The sequence below is a fragment of the Odocoileus virginianus genome, chromosome 34, assembly GCF_023699985.2.
Source record: "Odocoileus virginianus isolate 20LAN1187 ecotype Illinois chromosome 34, Ovbor_1.2, whole genome shotgun sequence".
Taxonomy (NCBI): Eukaryota; Metazoa; Chordata; class Mammalia; order Artiodactyla; family Cervidae; genus Odocoileus; species Odocoileus virginianus.
In genome coordinates this window covers 729,071-753,681 of record NC_069707.1, presented here as the reverse complement: position 1 = coordinate 753,681, position 24,611 = coordinate 729,071, and the positions used below count along the sequence as shown (strand labels likewise).

At 49.1% G+C, this 24,611-nt stretch overlaps 1 protein-coding gene across 13 annotated transcripts in view; it reads right to left on the bottom strand.

The window, feature by feature from the left end:
- Positions 1–24,611, bottom strand: part of WDR27 (WD repeat domain 27) — a 246,485-nt gene that overhangs the window by 86,304 nt on the left and 135,570 nt on the right. The window contains exon 22 of one of the 13 annotated variants that reach the window (XM_070461532.1): positions 18,850–23,641. The exons of the other annotated variants lie outside the window; for them this stretch is intronic. Coding sequence (XP_070317633.1) covers positions 23,591–23,641 — 51 coding nt within the window. The 3' untranslated portion in view covers positions 18,850–23,590. Of the gene's footprint in view, positions 1–18,849; positions 23,642–24,611 lie in introns of those variants that run through there. 13 annotated transcript variants of the gene reach the window in all.

Here is a 24,611-nt window from a genome sequence, read left to right as displayed (position 1 = left end):
TCAAAGAGCAACAAAATTAATACTTCAGAATACACACAATGGCTATTAAACAGCTATAAAAGCCCATGGAAAATAAATAAATGGAATTAATAAGCCTGTGCCTTCCATTTCGGATTTCATGAATTCCAATCTTCTAAGTTCCCAAGAGGACATGGTTACATACAGGCTCCAGGTTCAAGCAGAACCATGTGTGCCTTGAGTCACTGGGAAGAAGGGCGGACAGAGGTTTTGATTCCAGCAGCCTGCGGCCACCTACCCTCTGCTTCGCGTGGAGCCAGCACAGCACAGGTGGGAAGCGCTGCTGGCAGCCCACCAAGACCCCGCCTGGTCCTCCTGGTCCACAGACATCTTCCCTGCTGCCCACAGGGCAGAGGTGGTGGCCTCACACTCCAGCCCTGGGGCACATGGTAAGGCTCTGCCCTTGCAGTTGCTGACGTGGGCAGGAGCATGTGGCCCAGCTTCAGCCAGTGAGTCATGAGGGGGCAGTCCAGCTGAGGGGCTTCAGCAGAGAAACACGAACAAAAAGAAGCAGCTTTTTCCTTCTCTTCTCAGTATTCTCAGGCCTGTGTCTCCTCGTGGCCGAACACCACATGCTCTATGTTCCCACACCTGCTTCTTCTTGTGCTTGCATGTGATGTCAAACACTGCGATCTGTGCAAACTGCAAGCCGTGGAAGAGGAAAGATGAAAAGGCAGGCTGGCGGCAGCGCAGCAGGAAGCTGGAGAGACCCTGGACACTGAGTGGGTGGCTGCCAGCTCTGCTCATTCGGTTTAAAGCCACTGTACCACTAGGCTTATCGTCATGTGAAATAATGACTTGGATATTTTCTTTAAGTCACTTTTAGTTGTATTATATATTTTATATTCAAAAACATGCTAAGTGCTCAGAGTAAAGCCAAGATTATATTTATAGCTGAAGATGAAAAACTTAGAGAGTATAGAAAATTTCTGCCACCACAAACATATACAAGCCAGAAGCCATCCTTGAGGTAATCTAATAAGCATAAATATAATAAGAATAAATACAATAAAAATCTCTGTACCCATCATTCCACCCACCTCTACTGAATGTCATTTTATAATAGTGTTTAGGGGTTTTACTATTGAAAAATAAAATATCATAGATAGAACTCACATCCCAAGTTTTCTCTTCCCTGGAAAAGATACTAAAAATCGTATGAACAAGTATAAATAAGCTTCTCAATACAGATATAACTTTGATAAAAGAACCTAAAAGAGAACTCCTAAAATCCCTTCAGAAGAGTATAATTATTATCAACTAAGACTAAAAGAACATAAACCACAAAGAGCAACTTTTTTTTTTTTTGCATAAGAAATGATTGACATTGTGTTTGGGAATGATTTTCTTGTTTCCTCTGTTGCTAAATCTAACAAGATCACCTTGACTCTAAGCTTTGCTTCCAAAGAGCTAATATACTCCTTTACCACCATCTGTAAAATATCTAGAACGCTTGAGGAAAGTAAAAGTATATATATGGCATTTTTCTTGTCATAATGCCATTGATAAACAAGATTAAATTTTGCATTATTTTGGCAAAGAACACTGTTTCAGGCCTGGGGTCTAGGCTGTTGGAAGAAAATATGGCATATTATTATCACATTAAAAGTAAGTATAAATAGTTTACAAGAGGCAAAAAAAAAGCTGTTTAGCTGTTTAGAAATTCAAAAAAATTTAAAACTGAACTAATTGAACTTCTAACATCAGATATAATTAACAGGTACTGAGAAACAGTTAATGAAAACCATTTTATGCTCAGATGACGTACGTAGGAATGTGATAACAAGAAATCAGGGAAGAAAATCATAGATGTGTTCAACCTTCAAGCATTATGGGAATAACACCAAGAAATGTTCACTGAACTGAACTTTGGTTTCTAAAGTTAATGCAAATATTTGAATTTCACTATCTCCCAACAATCAATAGTTAGAAACAAATGCGCAGGTAGATGCTGCCACTTCACAAGCATGCTTCCAATCTGTAAATCTTGGAAGTCCAAGAAACAAACCAGCTGTAGAAGCACAGGACAAGTTAAAACCACGCCCGTGCCGCTGAGGATGGCTTCATCCAGCAGGCCTCATAATTTATCACCTGCAGAAGGATCTCTTCTAGCAACATGGTTTTTCTCTAAAGACCCCTAACAGGGATTTGAGTGAGATCCCACAGGCTGCAGCCTGCTGAGGCATTACTGAGAACTATGTCACACACAAGTCAGGGCCAAGCTCCACTCCTGGGTATCTGTCCCCACGCAGAGGAGGCGGGAGGGCCCAGCTGGAGTCCCTGAGCCAAGAGCCATTTGTGCTCAGGTTGTGGGATTTAGAGACTGCAGGTTGCTTTCCCAGCAAAATGAGGAATTGTTCCCAATTCCTCCATCTGGTGTGGAATCTCCACCATAAATATTTAATCCTCTCCAGCACTGCACATGGATAACACTCTGCTGTCATCAACAGCAGCTTGTCCAGAGGACACCTGGGAGAGGCTGAGTCAGTTGTCCCAGGTCAGCCCACTTTGTTGGTCATTTTATTGTTCAACAGTTTTTAAAGATTCAGGATGAAATACAATAAACTAGGAAATTGGGCAAGAATGAGAAACCATGGGAGGGAAAAGGAAGAGGGAAGGTCTTATATTTAGATTCTAATGGAAACAAAGATTGGCTTTAACACACCGTTCCAAATGGCCCACGTGTCTCTCTCAGGCAAATCAATTCTGTGAACCTCAGCAGAAATTACCAAAACTTTTACACAAGACTTTTGTTTTAGCTCGCATTTCAGGAGGAACCCAGCAAACACTTTTCCTCTGGACTCTACCAGGCAGGAATCCCCTTTTCACCATCTGAGGTCTCTACTCAGTGAACGCCACGGCCTCTGCCAATTCTGAGCTCAGTGTGTGCACGCGTTACCTGTTCTTGATGCGGGTCAGTCTCCCTAGCACATGGGGCCCCCCGTGCTCTGCTCCCTCATAATTACACTCTGGGTCCTGGGATACGGCAATTCTCTGGGAACACCCATCACTCACAGCTGATGCTCAACAGCAACAAAAAATGCTTCTTCTGGCTTAGTTTTTTAAAGTGTTGGTAGTCTTCTCTGGTCTATACACGCCTGGACGTCAGCAACGTTTGAAGGACTTTTGGAGGCTTCGGTGCCCCCCAACAGTTCCAGTAGTCTCCAAATACCTGCTATTTGTAACCCAAATGTTTGGAAGACACACAGTGTGGTGAATGCAGACAGGTGTTCAGGTGACCACTCACTAAATGGTCAATCATGAGAACAGTCCTCTGCATTTTCCCCTGGACCAAAGAAGTGATGGGGCATCAATAGAATTAATATTTTCCTGTAATAATAACACTGCCAAAGTCTGAGTTAAAATTAGTTCTTTAGGAACTGCCTTTGCTTAGTGTTTCTCCAATCAGAGTCAACAAGGGAAGAAGGGCAGTTGATGGAAGTCAAAGGACAGATGAGGACACAACTTTGGGAACCTGGCTTCTACAGACAGGCTTTACCCAAATTCAACATATTACCAATTAACAGATATATTACCAATGTATAAGAATTCATTTTCCTTCAAGAGAAGTTGAAATGCTTATTACAGTTCTTGATCTGGCTGAGAAGACATATTTGAGTCAAAGCTTCCGGCACTGCCTGAGATTCAGTAGCCACTAACAGATGAGCAGTGAAGAATCGAACTCTGCCCCTGAAGAAATCTGGTCTTGGTCTTCAACTCCCCAGAGTGATCTGCAACTGTCTGGAGACTTGGGCTACACATGCAGTAACAATATGGTGAAAGGTATGGGCCCAGGGCCTGCAGCAGGGGATGTATGGACAGATACACTGTGAGGACAGTTAGTCATGCCTATGAAACAGGGTCCCAGGAACAATTCCGCACAGCGAGGCTGGGGTACCTCTGGTTGACTGGACATCACACACAGACGCCAGCAGAGTCCTGGTTCCACGGGGAGAAGGCAACAGAGATTCTCCTCAATGGTGCATCTCCCGGAACCCGTCCTACACACACCTTCCCGTGGCGGACCTTGGTCTGTGTTTTCTCTGCATTAAACCATAACTGTAAACATACAATTCTCAGCGAGTCCTTCTAGGGACTTGTTAAACCTGATGGAGGTTTGTAGGCCCTGAACTTGTAGCCAGTGTCAGAAGTGAGGGGACTGTGCCTTCTTGACTTCCTGGTTGTCTAAGCCCTTTGCATCAGGGTAAGGTTTTGGCTAAGTCAAATTGAATCATTTCTCTGCTCGAAACCCTCAGCAGTCTCCCATGTCACCCGAGGTCCTCCCAGAGGCTTCACCACAAGTCCATGCTACCCCCTTGCTGACAGGTCTTCTCTGAAACCAGCCCAGCTCCCACATCTCTCTGCCGCAGCCCTGGGCCTTCCTGCTGCTCACTGACCACATGGAGCATTCCCAACCTGCCCTCTGCCGCAAGAAACAGAGGGCACCGCGACTCCTCCCACAGCAGAGTAACGTGCACAGCTGAACTTGGGGGAAAGGGAGAGTCCTCGTGGAAAGCCCTGAGGCTTGTGACTGGCAGAGAGGAGACTGTGAGAAATACACACTCTTGCCCCATTCCCACGACCCCTTATGACTGCATCATGCCACGTCCAAGGGTCCCCCTGTTCACTTCTGACAGAAGAAAAGCATTCCTCTGTGTGTGGATCTGCTCTGACAGGTAGAGGACAACACCACTTCCAGGCTTCCTACGTGCCTGGCACAGCGATGACCTTCTGGGATGAAAGGGGTATTGTGAATGCGGAGCAGCTGAAGGGGCTGAGAGGAGGGAGACACTGAAAGGGCCAGTGTTTGCCAACCCGCTGATGACCCAAGAGTGGATGCAGCAGGAAAACCAGTGACGACACACCAGTATTTGTGGGGTGACACCCAGGAAGGAGATTTGGGTCAAAAAGGTTGGGAGTGACATCATCACACAGCAGGGCTTCAGTTTAGTTCACTCAGTCGTGTACTTTGCGACCCCATGGACTGTAGCACACCAGGCCTCCCTGTCCGTCACCAACTCCCAAAGTTTACCCAAACCCATGTCCATTGAGTCGGTGATGCCAACCAACCATCTCATCCTCTGTTGTCCCCCCTTCTCCTCCTGCCCTCAATCCTTCCCAGCATCAGGGTCTTTTCAAATGAGTCAGCTCTTTGCATCAGGTGGCCAAAGTATTGGAGTTTCAGCTCAGCATCAGTCCTTCCAATGAATACCCAGGACTGATTTCCTTTAGGATGGACTGGCTGGATCTCCTTGCAGTCCAAGGGACTCTCAAGAGTCTTGTCCAACACCACAATTCAAAAGCATCAATTCTTCAGCACTCAGCTTTCTTTATAGTTCAACTCTCACTCATATCCATACATGACTACTGGAAAAACCATAGCTTTGACTAGATGGACCTTTGTTGGCAAAGTAATGTCTCTGCTTTTTAATACGCGTCTAGGGTGGTCACAACTCTTTTTCCAAGGAGCAAGTGTCTTTGAATTTCATGACTGCAGTCACCATCTACAGTTATTTTGGAGCCCCCAAAAATAAAGTCTGTCACTGTTTCCCCATCTATTTGCCATGAAGTGATGGGACCAGATGCCATGATCTTAGTTTTCTGAATGTTGAGTTTTTAGCCAACTTTTTCACTCTTCTCTTTCACCTTCATCAAGAGGCTCTTTAGTTCTTCTTCACTTTCTGCCATAAGTGTGGTGTCATCTGCATATCTGAGGTTATTGATGTTTCTCCCAGCAATCTTGATTCCAGCTTGTGCTTCTTCCAGCCCAGCATTTCTCATGATGTACTCTGCATATAAGTTAAATAAGCAGGGTGACAACATACAGCCTTGACATACTCCTTCCCCTAATTTGGAACCAGTCTGTTGTTTCATGTCCAGTTCTAACTGTTGCTTCCTGACCTGCATACAGATTTCTCAGGAGGCAGGTCAGTGGTCTGGTATTCCCATCTCTTGAAGAATTTTCCACAGTTTGCTGTGGTCCACACAGTCAAAGGCTTTGGCATAGTCAATAAAGCAGAAGTAGATGTTTTTCTGGAACTCTCTTGCTTTTTCAATGATCCAATGGATGTTGGCAATTTGATCTTTGGTTCCTCTGCCTTTCCTAAATCCAACTTGAACATCTGGAAGTTCATGGTTCACATACTGTTGAAGCCTGGCTTGGAGAATTTTGAGCATTACTTTACTAGCATGTGAGATGAGTGCAATTGTGTGATAGTTTTGAGCATTCTTTGGCATTGCCTCTCTTTGGGATTGGAATGAAAACTGACCTTTTCCAGTCCTAGGGCTTAGGCAGGGCTTAAGTCAGAGCATTTATTACTGTGGAATCCAAGTGAATGCCCATCATTTAAAGAACACCTGCTGAGGGTGTAAATTGTGGAATCCATAGGGTCAGGGGACAATCTTCTAAGGGGCTGGGTGCAAACTCCAGTCACATTGAGACAAAAGAAAGAGGAAGAAAGTGCTCTGACCCGTGAACCTTAAGTACAACTGAGTTCCGCATCCTCCTTCTCGAGACACTTTGAGTCTAAGTATGTGACGCGTGTGCTGTGAGAACGTGCTGAGATGCTCTCCTTCCCATGTTGTCCTTGCACTGACATTTCCACCAAAACAAGAAGGTGGTGGTGCTCGGCATCCTGTTCTGGGAATGGAGGAGGACAGGAGTTTCTCCAGGCCTTTTTCAGTGTTACTCAACACTGTTGTGTATGTTACACTGTCATGAGTCACATCTTCACCAGGATTCAGAAGACTCACTTCTACAGGCACCCCAGTGGTACACTTTCCCCCAAGTGGCCTCCGAGGTGAACCCCCCACAACCATTCATGCACTGTGGGGTGACAGGCCAAGCTCTGAGGGATTCTTTCTGTATCACCTTCATCTATAGGAAGATGAGCTCATCAATCCAGGGAGGGCACATATTCCTCTTCTTTGAGTTTCACACGGAGAAGTCACTTACAAGAGTGGTGACCGATTCTAGTGGGTCACAATGGGTATGGGAACCAACTTCTGAGAGTCTGGGCCATGGAACACTGTCTGTCCCACACATCAGCCTCCCTGCTTCCCCTGGGGACCCATCAGTCATGCTGGAAGCTCTAGGTCATAAAGAAAAGCTTACAGGCCCCTCACATAAACCAGAGGCACAAGGTTGTACATCCCAGGTCCAACTCCAGATACTACCTGACGGAACTATTAGAAGAATAAGGATGCCAGGCTTCCCTTCACCACCGATTCCTCCAAGGGGGTAGAAAATTCTCCTTTAAAAAACTGAAAGTAGCTATAGTCAGTTTGAGTTAAGATCACTTAGTTTTATTGCATAACCAAGCTTTAGAATAATTAAATTTTTGAGCAAGTTTCAGCTTTGGAATTCTGACAAGCCCTCTGTTAACTGGTTAAATATTAAGATTTTTCTTATTAACTATGTCTGTTTGAGCTGGATTATCAATTTGAAAATCAAGGAAACTGGCTTTGCCCTGAGTATACCAACTGTTACATGTGAGATGCCTCTGGGAGCTACCGTCACAGAGCTGAAACTCAAAGCAGTTTTGAAAACAAGCTTTCTCTGGAAATGTATTATCCTGAGGCCTCTGTGGAAATAACTGCTGTAGCAAGGTGGACACGCCCATCCACCCCCGCTTCCCATCTGAAAGCTGCATGACACTCTGCCTACTGAGCCTCAGTTTGGCTCCAATCGGTTTATTTTGGATCACAGACCCCCTGGGTGAGAAGCCAAGCCCCGTGGTTATTTGTTACCAGATAAAGGTCCAGGTGTCACCAAACAATCCTGAGAAAATGAGAAGGCACAGAGAGCTGGCCTCCAGGTGCAGGCCAGGCCAGCCTTACAGACCGGTGCACGCGGACGTTCCCGCGACACTCGGCCCAAACCCTGCAGCCGCGCCTCCGGGTCCCTCTGGCTCGGGGGTGGTCCAGCGGCTGGACCACGGAGGGGCCTGAGCCTGCAGAACACACCTCCTGACTCTCACCCCCATCCCTCTTCAACCCAAGGGAGCTTCCTAACAGTTCGGAACCCAAAGCAGGAGAAGCCTGGTTAGGGTGGGGGGCAGAAGCAGGCATTCAACCTGAAGCAGCAGCATGTGGGGAAGCAGCAAGGCGGCCGCTGGGGGAGCTCTGCCCCCGGGGTCCCTTCCCCCGCGGAGGCCGGTGCAGCATCCGCCCGGCGCCCCCCCACCCCCACGGCTCTCCGGGTCCTGGTTCTGGCGTGCCCCTCGGACACCCCAGTGCCAGTGACAGAGTCCACTCGGCGCCACCTGAGCCTCCCCAGCGGCCCCACCTCGCGATGCGCCCTCCTCAGAAGCGCCCTTCCCAGGCCTCCGGCCTCGCCACGCTCTCCCTGAAGCACTGCCTCCCCGGGTGTCCCTGGAGGAGAGCCACCCTCCCGACACAGCACCACCTCCACCGCCACAGGAAGCACCTGCCTGGCTCGCACCTGAGGTCGGCCTACCTCGAGAGGTGTCCCTGGCTGGACAAGGACGAGGCTGCAACTCCCGCAGTGGCACCGGCCAGAGCGCGTGCACCAGGCGTGGGACCGGCCCAAGCAGAACGTGCCCCGAGCACGCCGTCCCTTCCCCCCACGCCGCTGCGTCTCCACTGAGGCCACAGTTCCGACTGCCTTCCCACCAACCCCTACCGCTTCCGCCCCACCGGGCTCCGCCTCTGTCACGTCTCGCGGGACCAGCCCTCCCGCCCTTTCCCAGCCCATTTCCGGTCTCTCAGCCGCTTCCTGCCCACAAGGATATTGCTCTTTCCCGGCGAACACCGCGGGTGTCTGTGCTGCTTCAGCTCCCTGGCTCGCTCGTGAGGCCTGGTTGGCGTCTGCCGAGGCCACAGCCCGCCGGGCCCACCCGCGCTAGGGGGGCCGGTGGCAGGATTTGCCCAGTGCCTGGCGGTGTCTGTCACCCGCCCTCTGCCCAGTGCAATGTGGGGCCCAGGTGGACCATCCTTGGACACTGGAGTGTGGTGACGTCAGCCTGCCAAGGGAACTGCCAGGCGCCGTGTGCCTGATGGTGCGGGCATCCAGGGTGGATGGGACCTGGACGCCCGGCCTGGAAAGGCGCAGGCCATTTGCACGGTGCCAGGGACAATACATGGCTCTCCTCCTTCAAGAGTGGACCCTCATTAGAAGCCATTTAGCTCTGGTCTTCAAACAAGTAGCTGTGCAGAGCTGCTGTCTTCCAGTTTTGAAGGAAGTTGCAGTGATGCTGGTGGAAGCAAAGAGGGGTCCCAGAGGACGGGGTTGGGGGGGGGCAGTGATAATGGCCCCTCGCCGCGAGCACCTGCACAGAGTGAATGTACAAGGGGCCTGGCTGGGGGTGGGGGTTGGGGGACAACCACTCTGTGACTAGGAGAAGCAAGGTTCTCCTTCCACTGCAGGAACCTGTGGCTTTAAGTGCAGTCACCGCACTGGGGGTGGGAGGGAGCAGGAGGGCAACAGAGGGCGGTGCAGAGGACAGCGATCTGTGCCCCCAGGGCCTCCACACAGCCTGGAGTGGAGACCAAGGAGGCCCAAAGGGCAGTGCCGACTAAAATTACCAGACGTTTTCTGCAATATCTGAGCTTAATCCCCACCTTCAGTCTCTGCAGATACAAAACAGAAGACTGAATCATCTGGGTGAAGTCTTAGGGGAAAAATATAAAGTCATTCAGAAAGCATAACACTATTTTGTATTTATTTTTTGCTAAATATTTATATAGCGGAAGCTCCACCCCTTCCAGCATGTATTTTCTCCGTCACATGGTGAGGAAGCCTCTCTCTTGCCCTGTGTTCTGTCTCCTCTGATGTCCTTTGCACCTTCCCCTGCATGGGCTCACAGTCTATGAATGAACCAAACACAACAAGCCAAGGAAAGAAAGTTAAGTCGTGTCAGAAGATTTAGAGAAACGTTTAGACTGTGGGACCATAACACAGTTCTGTACAGTCTATGCATCACCACCACTAGTGTCGAAGCTCTTAAGAAAGAGATGGGCAGCGTGTCCCACACACATATGATCACAGGGTCTCTGTGCTATGGACACAGGTCAGGAAATCTGAGCTGCGTGGCTGACGCTCAGGCCTTCTCAGTTCACAGCGTGAGCAGCTGGGGTCAGATGAAGCCCTCGGAGGGTGAACACGTTCATAACGTCACTCTTCTGCTCAGTGCTCCCTTAATTTAGCAGAGTGGCTCATTCCCGACTGTGGGGGGCAGGGAGACAGGGAGACTGGAAGTTCAAGTCCGGTGTGCTGGCCAAGAGATGAGACAAGTTCCCATAAGTGCTCCCAAGACTATTCTAGCTGGTATGAGAGCTGAGCAATGGTATGGGGCCAACTGTGTGTTTATGGGTCGAAACCAGTTTTCCAGACGAGTGGCTTTCCTGCAAGTCATGTTTCAGGACCAGGTCCCTTCTGTTGCCTGGGTCCCTGGTCTGAGTTACAGAAGGGCAGAAACGGGAGTTGTGTCCCTGGGGCTGTAGAAATCAGTCTGGGAGTGCAGTCACCTACTATATCCTGGCCCAGATGCAGCTATGGGCTGCTCCCACCTTCAGGAGAGCTGGGGCTCAGAAAGGAGCGTGTGCCCAGGAGAACAGGAGCGACAGTGAGCATCAGCCTGTCTGCTGTGGGGCAGGAGCCGCTGAGAGGCCTGGGAAGAGGCTCAGTGACAAGCGTTGGCATTTGGTTGGCTCACAGCAGTGAGAGGGGCCTGTGAGGCCGGACCGAGGACTCCTGTGGAGGCCACGCCAGCAGGATCTCTGGAAAACCGTATATGTTGTTGTCTGAGAGGAAGAGGGAGTCGAACATGGACCAGCCCTGCATCTGCATCCTCTGGGGCCTGGTAGGGGCTTGTTAAAGTCCTACAGAAGGAATGCCTGGGAGACAGTTCCTACAGAAACTCACAGCCACCACAGGAATGGGGACAGGAAATAGCTCAAGGCAGCACAGGAGACACTTGACTGACACTCCCGAACTCGCCTCCCAGCTCACTTCTGCCACAGAGCTGTCCCCATCTACAGTAATTGTTATAAACTCAAAGGAGTAGAAATGAGTCTTGTTCGTAGAACTGTGAGCTCCATGATCAGCTGGGACAGTGTTTCCGGGTCCGGGAGAGGCTATTGCTGGCACATCATCAGTGGCTCCCCTGGAATGGGCATTCAGACACAAACGCAGAAGCAGAAGGCTTTGAAGGAGTTGGCTGCATACAAAGCACCAGGTCAGCCTTCCATTTGTTTCTCCACATGCGATGAGGACATTTGTCTAACACTAAACAAAGACACGGTATTGCATCTGAGCCTTTGCTGCCCCCATGATGGTGTCAGTCACATCTGTCGGCATGGGTTTCGTGGGATGCCATTCTGTGTCCTCACAGTATGTTCTCCTGAGGCTAATAATTTAGACTCAGGTAACTGCCAAGATCACTGGAATAAAAAACCATATCCACACGAATCTGTAAGTATTCTCCACCCACCACCACCACTTCCAAGCCCGGGTTCTACCCTCTTCCCAGGTCACTCAAGATTTCATAACCCACTGTCCTCCTGGAGCCTTGTTTGTGGCTCAAGGTGTTGGTAGCAGAGATGACCCCGATGGAGGCATCAGGGGCCCCCGGTATGAATGGGCTTCCTGTGAACCCGGAGAAGCATTTCTGGGTATCCTATTGGCCGCCCAGCACAGTGATCCTGCCCAAGCCCCAGAGACTGCCTGCGTCCCAGCTGCATTTGGGAAACCCGGGTCTGAGGTCAGCACCCTTGGGGGAGCAGCATGTCCTCAGAGGAGGGCAGCCCTTGGTCTGCGGTGGTTTAGACTTTGCAGCTTTGAGGCAACGAGACTATGCCAGAGGTCACACCGAGGTTAAGGACCTGCACAGCAGCAGCCAGCCCTGGAGGGCAGGCGCCTTTCTGGGGTGAGACCCCAGCACCACTGCCCCACCTCATCTTCTGCCCCCTCTGTTCCGGGACAGTCGGGACTAAAGGGAGCCGGAGGCCCCTGGCATCCAGCAGAGCCTGCTGCCTCCCGGCTCCCCCCGGTTCAGTCCTCCCTGTAGCCTCAGGTGAGGATTAGGTGCGTTGCTGCTTAGAAGGGGGTTGGGCACCCAGGGAGGCCGGGCTTGTCCCCATGAGCATCTTCAGATACAGAGAACCCAAGCCTACCACCACTGGCCGGAGCTGGGAGGATGAAATAATGCCAAGTCACCATCAGAAGAGGAGCCATATGCTGACTCTAGCTTTGAGGCCTAGTTCTCAAGTTTCTAACGTTGCTGGCTTTGCCTCAATGCAGAGTGAATGGAAAACCTCAACGTGACTAAAGTGAGCCCATGGCTCCCTCTGCTATCGGGAAATCCCTAATACATGATTGTGGGAGACGTTTCCGGGGTCTCCGCTCTGCCTCGTGACTGCCAGCCTCAACCCTGGATCTGGGCTGTCCCGCTTCCGCGTCCAGGTCTCAGGCCACAAGCACCATCCTCAGGTGTCTCCCTGGCTATAAAATGGGGTCAGTAATAGGCAGGAGGCCTGGACGCGGTCACTAGAGCACAGAGGCACGTTGTAAGTGGTGCCCAGCACCCGGCAGTGCTGTCCATCTGGTGTTAGGCGCTGTTATTATTACAGATGGAAATTTAAAAACAAGATTAGTCATCGGTGTGGAACCCTCCCTCTGCCACGTGTGAGACTCCAGGGCTGAGGCGGCCTGTGCAGAGCGCAGCTCCCACGCCAGCCCCTGCACCTGCCTTTGGGCGCCGCCCTCCAGCCCAGCGGGGGTCTGGCCCAGGGCCTCCTGGCTGCAGCCAGAGGTGGGGCGGTGGACGCTCGCGGCCCCCGGGGCCCCGCGCAGTCCAGCGGTAGCAGGTGATGGCTGAACCCCTGACCTGGGTTGGGCAAGTGGAAAGTCTCCCTCCCCTGAACTCATGAGCCCCCGGGTCCTCGCACGCGGGGCGGGCGCGAGGGGGAAGGTGGCAGTGTCGGGGGCCCTCTCCCTCTGCCACCCACACTGCCCTCAAGTCCATCTTCATGTGTGTGGCTTCACCGTGGGTGTGGTTTACTGATGCGTAGGCCCCGCCGTTTAGGGAAAAACCGTGCAGTCTGAAGACCAGAGAGCTGGCCTTGCCAGTGGGCACGGTGGGACTGCGTGGAGTGCCAGGCTCAGGCCCCCGCTACTCAGCAAAGCAGAACTGAACCGCAGGCAGCTGCCCCGTGGAGCAGCCGGAGATGTAGGGTCGTGACGTCCAGCACAGGCTACGGGGGACGGAGCTGGTGGCGGCTGTCAGGGTCCCAGGGCAGGGAGGGCCTGGGGGTACCGGCTTGGGTGAGCTCTAAAGTGTGGGGCTCTCAGGTGCCGAGGGGCTATGGGGATAAAGGTGACTGTTCAGGGACGGTGGTTCAGATCCCGGCCAGGAGGGTCAGGTGAGCCGCAAAGGCGGGAGGGAGGCCACGAGGAGGGTCTGGCTTCTGCCCATGCCTCAGGCCTCCCAAGTTCCCACACAGCCCCGACACAGAAACATCTGTCCGGCTGGCGTTCAGAGGCGACCCGGGGGGCTCAGGAGCATCTACGTGGGCAAGGCGATCAAAAGCTCGTTCCTCTATTTTTATATTCTATGACCTTGAAAGAAAAGTTAAAACATTCACGATGTTCTTGAATGCTAAGAATGAATGACTCCTCCAAAACTATCTTCTCAAACTTTAATGAAAACTTTAGTGTGTTCTTGTAGATATCACTCCTTTACATCAGGCTTTGTAAATAAATTGGCTAGAGCGATCTGTTGACTCAGAATTTGTACTGAATCATTCTGATAATCACCATTGGTTAACAAACAACAGTCCTTGTTCTCCTGAGCAGACAATTTATCATTTCCTCTAATTGACTCAATGTCCGTCTTGCCATTAAACAAAATTGGAAAAATTGATCTTATTAAAATAGACTTCAAATGTGCAATCATTTATGAAACTATCTTACTTTTTTTTTTCTCATTGACAGAGGTAGTTGAAATTTGAAGGTGCAAATGGATTTCTATAATTCAGTGGATCTTTAAAGTTCAAGGATTTCAAAATAATGAAACTCTTCCCCATGAATACGCAGATATTTCTCTATGAATTTTGTTCTTTTGGCTTCAAATTGTAACACCAATGACACCTGAGTGCAAAGTCATCTTTAACATTACTTTTCCAAAGCTGGACTTTTGCTTTACATTTGTGAACTTTTTCACTACATGTTAATACATTTCATTATACACACTTTGAACCTCACATATGTCAGTTAAGTGAACAATTTTTCTAAGACAATACTATCATAAACAAATCTGCAAATGATCTCTCACAAAATGTTGTGGTTTTTTTTTCTTAATTTGTTCTCTTGCTTTAAAACATTTGGTTAAACTTTGTTAAGCAGTCAGGCATCTTAGAAATTCCAAAGTGGTCTTCAGATTTGGTTTCTTCTCATAAAGATAAAGCTAGATGGACCAATATGGCTTGGATTTTACTAATTCACCATGTAGATAGCACTTGTGGTGTGGGAATTAGAGCTACTGGAATATTTTTTAATATACAGAGCTGCTTTCTGTGATTAAAACTGTGCTCCTTGAACCTCGGGTTTCCAGAATGAACTCTTGGTTCTCAGCCTCCCACCTCCTCTGACTGCACCCACAGGACTCGTGGTCGGACAGATGCAGGTGGGGTTTCCATCGACCTCATCTGTTTCACACACTGCTTTTGATCCCCATCCAGATACTTGTTACGGTACTGCCTTCAGGACAAATTATGTTCTTCCAAGAATTTCTCTTCAGGGATTCTACTGGGGCTATCAACAATTACTAATGTCTACACACAGAATCATCCATCTGCAATTGGAGCATTTTGACTTGACAGTCATCTGGATCCGTCTTGTCTCCACGTTGTCAGATGCGAGCATCTCGAGAGCGCGAAGGAGGCATCTCTCCGACTCCCTCCGCCTCACTGCCCCCGAACATGGTGACTTCTGCTGTGGCTGCTCAGTGGCTCAGCTCGTTTCTAGCTCCTTAAATTCAGTTTGATGATCTTTTAACTAATCTCTTAAAATAGGTTTGTTTACTGAGACGTGGATGGAGAGGAGGTGAGGCCGAGCACAGAGGTGTCGGAAGGACTTCTCAGTCTCTAGCTAGTGTGAATGGATGGGTGATGAGGCCACCAACAGAACAGAATCCTGAGAGAAGCCAGCTGGAGACGACAGAGAACGAGTCCAGCTTATGATATCAGTCTGAGTTGCTTCTGGGGTTGACAGATGGGAATATCCAACAGGCATTAAAGAAATGAAAATAAAAAGATCACAGGATATAGGTGATCTTTGAACACATCAGTTGGATATTGCACAAATATGTTCTATGTACTTACTTTATATACATATATGTAATGTGCTGCACATTTGTTAAAACAGCAAGACAGATTTTATCTGAACTACTGCAGTAGGGGAGAGAAACCTCAGTATGGAACTGGGCAGCACGGAAACAAAAAGCCGTTGGGCCACACTGAGTCCTGTGCCCGGCAGCGCCTGCAGGACTGCGGTTCTGAAGGGCCCATGTAAGCAACACACTCCTAGGGCCCAGCCCTGCCCCCTCTCACCCGAATGTCGTCCAGTCAGCACTTTAGCATCAAAGGCTGAAGACATTAGGAAGAACAGGATGCAGATGGAGGAGGGGAGTTTTCATGTGCAGACAGGAGAGTGGGGGCTTGGAGGATGTGGACAGAAAGGTGGACCCTGCAACCTAGAAAGGCATTCCTGGGATGGAGGAGAGGAACACACACTCATGTCCATCCAGGACAGTTCTGTAAACGAATTGAGGGGCAGGCGATGGCGCATGTGCACCCATGTGCGCCCAAGCCACAGAGGCACGGGGGCAGCAGACAGTGACGCAGATGATGCCAGCACCAGAGTCAGGAAGCTTAAACTGGTGTCTGAATATTCGGGCAGAAAATCACTCAACATTTTGAATTTTCCCTTTGCATAAATTTTTATTACATGTATTGTCTTCTCTTCCAGAATGCTCACTCATCAATATCTCCTTTGCGCACTTACACCTGTTGGAATTAGAGCTCTGGCTTTCGAGTGGCGGGCTGTAAGAAGACCTCTAGGACAGTCATGGCTGTTGCTCTGCAGGAGTGAGCCCAGCTGTCCCCAGTGAGCAGCTCTGACGCCACCAAAGTCCTGAGATGGAGGCGGGGGTCCTCACCGGCTGTCCCTCCAGGACTGGGTGCCTCCCTGCACTGCGCGTCCCAGGCCCCAGAGCAGCGTCCGGAGCGCACGGGTGCAGGAGGAGAGCTGCTGAGTGAGGCAGCGGGCGACACAGCAGGGATCAGACCCAGCTTACCGCTAATACTGTTGCTCTATCATGTCCACTACCCAACCCTTACTGGAAATAGGCACACACGTCTGCATCTGTCTTTCAAGAAACATTTTATTGAAACGACACTGTGTACAGTGGCGTGTTCAGTTCTGACAAATGCACTCACTCAAGGAACCCACGTGGGTGACAGAAGGCATGTCTGCCACCCCAGAAGGTGCCTCTGTCCCTCCCCAGACAGGCCTGGATGCCATCAGACTTGTCTTGTCACAGGCTTCTTTGAATTCTTCTGGAACTTCCTGTAATTTGTCATACACTGTGTACTCTTTTCTCTCTGGCTTCTTCCACTTGGGATAATAATAGTTGAGATCCATCAGTGTCACTGTGTGTGTCAGAAGTGAGCACCTCTATCAGTGAGAAGCGTGCCCTGTGGACACAGCCAGGGGGCCTCCACCAAGCTTCTGAGACATCCCCATGCAAGGCATCCTGTGGACATGTATGTTCTCTCTCTGAGATGAAGATCTGGAAGTGGAATTTTTGAGACACAGGGAAAATGTGTGTTTGACTTTTTTAAAAAGGGCCAAATATTTCCCTAAACCATTCCATTTTACACCCTATTGGCCATATTTGAGAGTTACGGTCAAATCCTTGACAACACTTGCATTCTCAGTCTTTTTAAGTTACTGGCATTCTAGTCAGCGTGTAGAAGCATCTCATTGTGGTTTTAATTGCTTTTCCCTGATGATTAATGGTATTGAGCAATTTTCCCTTTCATACTGCCATCCGTGTATCTTCTTGAGGTGACTGTTCAACTACTCTGCCCATTTTTGGCTGTTTATCTCTTGCAATAAATTATAGTCGTTCTTTATGGACATGAATTTGAGCAAACTCCAGAAGATAGTGGATACAGAGGAGCCTGGCATGCTGCAGTCCATGGGGTTCCAGAGTCAGACATGACTTAGCAACTAAACAACACAGAGGTTCACTATGTTATGGAAACACAAGCTTCAGACGCGACTTAGCAACAACGGAGTAATTCTTTATGTTATGGAGACACAAGCTTTTAGTATGATAGATGTACTGTAAACATTCTTTCCCATTCTGTGACTTGCTTATTGATTTTCCTAATGCTGTCTTTTGAAGATAAAATAGTTTTTCTCCATTCAGAAAGGAAAATGGTTAACTTAGTTATCTCACCCCCAAATTTTCTAAGTATAGTTTCCTTTAAAACAACTAGAGCATACTGAATGGATGCATTCCACGTCTCTGAAAGAAACATGCTACTTTGCTTGTTTTGCAGTAGAAGGTAAATCAGTGTGGTTTCACTTAGGAAGGTTTCATTTTCATATTTTCTCACCTATCTGAGATGTATTTCAGCCACCTAGGGCTTATTTACTATAGATGGAATGTTATTTGACGCACCTGGGGACTTGTCACAGCATCATGTGTGGCTCTCCAGGTCCAAAAGCAAAGTTTCGGTCCTTTAGTGGAAAGTTGAGCATTTTCATGGTGGCTAGCAAATATCTGTAAACTACAAAAGCAGGGCCCTTCCTGGATAAGACGAGGCTGCTGGATGTTTGAGGACCATTCCGTAAAGAAAGGCTACAGCAGGAGGAGAGGATACCAGACAGGTGGCGGGAGCAGCTTGAGAGTCAGGGTCAAACCTAAGACATTTCCAGGAAGATGCTTGGACGCAGCCCGTGGGCACAGACCAGGGCTGAGCGCTACCGGCAAAACCGCATCAGAGGACGGAGACGCTGAGCCCACTGTAGGCCAAGCTCCAAATGTGGAAAATGTCTTCAGTGAGTCTTGCATTTCAGAGAGAAGAGTGTAGGAGCTGCACAGTCATTCTGTTACATTTTTGTAATTTTCCTTTTCTCCCTGCCAATAGTTTGTTTTGTTATCCAGATGGGTGACTACAAATTTAGTACATAGTGATTCAACTTGGAGCTTCTCTCTGTAAACAGTTGCTACTGAATTCAAGTGACATGCGACAGCCATTAATGACCTCAGGGTCGTAGCCTGCAATGTGCCCACAGCGGCTTGCAGCCTGCAGACACCCAGGTCACTGAGTCGACACCTCTGACCACCACGCTCCCTGAGAAAGGGGACAGACATAGAGCAGAGGTGGTCACTCAGACGAAAAGAGCAATAACCTAGCACCAGTCTAGTAAATGCTGGTAATTTAACATGGTTCAGTCTAATAGTACCAGCACCAAGATTGCTGCCAGACATCTGAAAAGCGATCCTTTAAAATGTTGAGTTGTCCGCAACCCACTTGAACCCCTCCTTCCAACTGAGGCATTTGTAGGTGTCAGCACGTCCCACAGACTTCATCCTTTCCACTGTTCATCCATCAACCGTTTGCAAAACACTAATAATAGAACCTTTATTATGAAAACACCCAGGCACCTTCCCCCCAAAGTCCAAACTCCAAAGTCACTTCTACTAATGAAAAGGAATGCACTCCCACATCTGAAAAGAATGCCTTTAAACAGAATGTCAAAAATGAGCAGAAACTGTTTATTCCAGAATCTGTTTAGACCACCCCTTCTGTGGCCAGGCTTGGGTGGACCACAGTCACATTCTTGCTTTGTTGTTTAGAAAGATACGGTACGCCAAAAGTTGTGCAAACTCATGACATATGCCACATAACGTGAGTCATTTTATCTTTCAAATACCGAAAAGGAACCTTAACAGCTATCGTGCACCAGTTCCAGCCTGTCAATAACCAGCACTGTGACTGGACCAGCCCTTGTGGATCTTATTATGATTGCAAGACACCCCTCAGCACTAGCTATTGGGAAACTCGACAACTAGAGGTTCGTTACTTATAGGACCTGGAAATTACATGGCACAGCTGGCACCACACTGCGAGGTCAGGGCAAGGAGAGACAGACAGAGGAGGGAGGGAGAGAAGGGTCCTGTGCGGCTCCGGGCGGGGCCCTGGGGTTTTCCTGGGCTCCCGCTTTAACAGTGGATTTAAACAGAAGAGCTGGAATTTAAAATGCAGGAAGAGAGAATAAATCAAGTGGTCCAAGACCAGTCACTGAAACCAAACAAGATCTTCCAAACAATGGCACCTCCGTGGGGGAGGTGGGCTGGCCCTTTTCCCAGGAAGCCTTTCTTGAAGCTCAGTGCCCGCTTTGAGGTGGGAGTCTTGGTTATCCAAGCTTAAGTCAGGCACTTGCATTACAAAAAAGAAAAATCCAGCCTGTTAGGCTCAACCCACCCTGTGATGCCAAGTCATCAGAATCAGCCGTGAGGATGCGGAGGATCAGGGCGCTGATGTGTGAAGTCAGGGGTAAAGGGCATTGCAACTCAGGAAGCATGGATCTCAAAGGACTCTAGGCACAAATCCTGTAATAATCACACAGACACTAGTCTGAAATCCCATCTATAACAGCTGTGCCAAACTGGAAGGGTCCTGCAATAAAGCTACGTCAGTGACCCTGGAGGCCCAAGGAACCTGTTCAAAGATTCGGGTGACACTGCAGAACACTTCACTGTCTTGGCCACCTGGCGTAAGTAGGTTTGAACCTGTTCTGAGCTGGTGGGTTGTCTTACTCTCACTGAACCCTCTCTTGGTCCTGAGAGTAGGTCAGTTCAATCAGAGGTTGTGTCTCTTTTCAGGAAGTGGCGATGCAGGTGGATTTCTTACATTGGGCCTATATGGTACACATATTTGCCCAAGGTTTTTATTAATAAGTAATAAATTTTGAGTCAACTCTGGGAGTTAGTGATGGACAGGGAGGCCTGGAGTGCTGCAGTCTATGAGGTCTCAGAGTCGGACACGACTGAGCAACTGAACCGAACTGAACTTAATAAGAAGTGCTTCCATGGAAACAAAGGAACAACAAGGCTTAGTGATTGGAGCAGACAACAGTCCCACTTGTGGAGTTCTAAGGCCGCCAGTCAAGATTTCTAGATGTTGGGTTTGAAGCATCTTCAGATGGAGTGAGGCATGCAGGGGCAACCCGAGAGCTTCTCTCTGTTTGCAGCTTGAATGTCTCTGGGATCCTTCCGAGTGGCCACAGAGAGACTGGCGTGGAAGTGCTATGGCAACATGAGCTGCTGTGATTCCTCTGAGTTTATATCGAATTACCCAGCTTTAGCTTGCATGGCTTCAGGAAAAGGGCAGTTTTGGTTCTTAATGATGCCAAGTCAGAGGGTGGGAAACAAATTGGTAACATTAGTTTGGAGAGCTGAGGCCTGAGATTAGAGGAAACAGGGAGAATTTTGGATCTAGTCTAGTTTACAGATCCAAAATCAAAACCTCAAATACAATTAACAGAACTAGAATCTGATATCCACAACTGTATAGTAAACTTTCTACAGAAACATTTTTCCTTTCTATGACTGTCCCCATTTCTATTGAAGAAAAATAGTAAGACTAATTTGTTTACAAATTAAATGTAGTTTCAATAAATTGGCCTGATTATTTATATAAGTGCAGCAAGTATTCCAACTGACCAGTTTGGTTCTTTAAAGTCTGCCTCACAGAATCTTCTCACAAGGAATCTCAGATTGAATTTAAAGCCTCTGGAGGTTAGGAAGCCAAGAATTTACTGTTAGACTGTGTCTGTGATACTTACAGATCTGGGTTAATTTCTCTCTTCTCAAGTTCCCCAAATATCCTGAGCTTCCTATACCCACCCAGAAGTGACCTCCCTTACTCTCCTGATAAGGCTGCCAGGAACCCAGTAAACAAACTATCAGGCTGGTTTTGCAAACTATCTGGTCATATCTGAGTCTTCACACATTCTCAATACTTTCTAGTCAAATTTTGGTAATTAAACAATGTTTCCATGTGTGTTCTGTTATAAGGACTGTTTCCCAGGTGGCACAAATGGTAAAGAACTCACCTGCCAATGCAGATTGAGGCTTCAATCCCTGGGTAGGGAAGATCACGTGGAAGAGGAAACAGCAACCCACCCCAGCATCTTTGCCTGGAGAATCCCAGGACAGAGGAGCCTAGCAGGCCGGTCCACAGTGTCACAGAGGGTCGGACACGACCGCAGGGACTTAGCGCACAAACAGATTCTTACTCAACTTAACTATATTGCCATAAAAATAAGAACACTCACTGAGGGTTTTCTAACTCTGGAGGGATCAGGTAGGGAGAAAAAAAGATAAATGTTTCATCTTTGTTCACAAAGTTATACTTTACCAAATCATTTGTTATGTCATAGTTTAAGAGATTTCTTTAAATCTGGAAAAATCAAAAGATTAAAGAATCAAAAATATTCAAACAAAAAGTCACAAAATTATAATTATCCTCATTAGTTCATTCACTCCTATGTAATTAATTCTTGACATTGTCACCCCTCCATTTGACATGGCCGTTATTATCTCAGCAGCAGCTTTTCCAAATTTACTTTGTCCTACATTTTCCCTTGATAAATCTCCATGTTAGTGTTTTTCTTTAACATATTATTTAGTTATTGCTATTGACATTAAATAATTTAAAATGTATTTTTCTTAAAGTCACATTTGATACACCTGCAATCAGGACTTTTGGAAAAATTTATATAAAAATGAAAGCAATATATAATAGAAACTAGCATTTAGTATAAAAAGTCATACACAAAACTGGCATGTCAAGAACAATAGAATCTGGTGCACTGTTGGTGGGAATGCAAAATGGTACTGATGCTTTGAGGTTCCTCAAAAAATTAAACAAGAATTACCACATGATCCAGCAACTCCACTTCCAGGTGTTTATCCAAAAGAACTGGAAGCAAGATCTTAAACAGATACTTGGAAGCCAGTGTTCATAGCAGTGTGGCTCACGGTAGCTGAGTGTGGAAGCAACCCACGTGTCCATCGATGGATGAACAAACAAAAAAAACGTGGTCCATCCATGAAACGTAACAGTAGCTTTCAGCCTTAAAATGGAAGAAACTCCTGACACCTGCTACACACAGATGGACCTTGAGCTCACTACGCTCAGCAGAATAAGCCAGTTACAAAGGGGCAAATACTGCCTGATTCTACTTATACAAGGTCCCTGGAGGAGTCACGTCATGGTCGAATGATAGGAATTGGAATGGTGGGTGCCAGGGCTGGGGGTGGTGGGAGTCAGAGTTTAATGGAGACAGACATCAGTTTTGCAAGAGGAAAAGCTCTGGAGATGGATGCTGGGGACGGTTGCACAGCAACGAGTTTGCAGTTAATACAGTGAACTGTGAACTGAAAAATAGAGATGGTGATTCTTGTTTTATGTATATTTTATCAGTTAAGGATAATATAAAGAAGTTAAATATTTAAATGAGGTAGCTGAAATTAAGAATATTAAATAAGATTCCATGAGCTCACTTTCCCATAGACTACTTCATTTACTTATTTTAAACTAGTTTTAAGGTAATTTTAACAAAGAAGAACAGTATAGTTACCATAAATGGATTAAAATGTCTGGATAACTCTGAATGTTTGAAAAATTCAGATTACTTATTCTAAAATTTTGCTCCTTGGAAGCTACAAGAAGCAGCATGTGGTCAATGAAACTGCAGTAGGGAGCCCAGGAAGTCAGCCCCGGGTGTTTCTGAGGAGCTGAGTCTCCCGGAAGCGGGGGGCGTGGGGGTGGGCGGGGGGCTGGGCGGGCTCCCAGTGGGATGGGGAACACTAGAGCTTCCTTGGCATTTCCACGCAGACTGCCTCCTGTGTTGCTGGGCGCTTGTATCTGGAGGAGTTCTAGAAGCATCCCGATTCTTCTGGGGCTCAAGAAAGGCTTGGTTCTGGGGTCTCCAGAGGCAGGCATATCTCTGAGGAATTATGTGAGGGTGACTGGATGCTGTCCCCACTGGACGGTCATTGGGTGGTGGGGGGAGCCCAGAAGCCAAGCTGGGTGTGAGGGTGGAGGCCCAGCAGAGGCTGGCTCACCCAGCAAAGCTGGGGTGCATCCACCAGAGGCGAGGGCTCAGGACCAGCACGGCTGTGTTCCCACGACCCAGTGAAGCCTCCCTTTCCCCTCCACATCTGTCTCTCAGTCCCTCTGTCTCTCTCTCACCCTCCCCTCTCTGCAGAGACTGAACTATGAAGGAAATACTAGGTTATTTTTTATTGACGAACATTCTGTTTTAACTCGACCAAATGCTGTGCAGAAGTGCTGGACGCCATTTCCATTTTTCCAAGACAGGAAACCCCATCAGGGAGTGGGCAGGCCGCGGCTGTGAGGGTGGCTCCGAGGGCGGGTGGCGCAGACACTGCCAGCCTCTCTCAGGACGAGGACCCAGACTCAGGCCACGCTCTGGCCCAGGCGATGCCCAGCCGGTGGGTCAGCATCACTCGGCCTGAAACAGCTGAAGCTTGCCGTCCAAGGTGGCCGTGATGAGCTGCGGTGGAAATAAAACACATGTGGCTTCCACCCCTTTTTATTACAAGAGAAACCTGTAGGAGAATCAGCTTATGAGGGACATTTTCCTTATTGATATTTTATAGACCACAGAGCAAAAGCGTCTATGTGTTCAGCACGTTCTGTGCTGAGGCTTGATTAATCCAAACTGCATTGCGGGGCCATTCTAACATTTGTGAGTGCTGCGGTCAGAATCAGTCCATCTATACTACCCAGAGGGCACAGGGCGTCCTGCTCAGCGTCCCATGGTCCCATCCAACGATGAGAGCTCAGGGACCAGAGGATCTGGTGGGCGGCCCAAGGTCACTGGGACGAGGTGGCCCGTGGAGGGGGCCAGAACACTCTGGGTCGGTGCCCCAGCCCTCACCCACGCCTGCCTGGCTGAGTCAGGACCCAGAGCCGGGTGCCTGGCTGCCCCCCTCCCCAAACCCCGCTCCTCCCGGGGCTGTGTTTCCAAGGGCAAATTCAGCAGAGGCCAGCCAGCCTTCTGCCCCACGCCTGTGGGCTCCAGCTGCCCATAGACTGGGGGGGGGGGGGGTGGGGGGGGGTGGGGAACAGCACAGCCGGGGGCTCAAGTCCAAGGTCAGGGCGCTGCTGGGGCCGGACTCTGCTGAGGCCGCGCCCGCTCTGGCCGCCGTGCGCCCACCATGTGCTGGGGCCGGACTCTGCTGGGGCCGCGCCCGCTCTGGCCGCCGTGCGCCCACCATGTGCTGGGGCCGGACTCTGCTGGGGCCGCGCCCGCTCTGGCCGCGGTGCGCCCACCATGTGCTGGGGCCGGACTCTGCTGGGGCCGCGCCCGCTCTGGCCGCGGTGCGCCCACCATGTGCTGGGGCCGGACTCTGCTGGGGCCGCGCCCGCTCTGGCCGCGGTGCGCCCACCATGTGCTGGGGCCGGACTCTGCTGGGGCCGCGCCCGCTCTGGCCGCCGTGCGCCCACCATGTGCTGGGGCC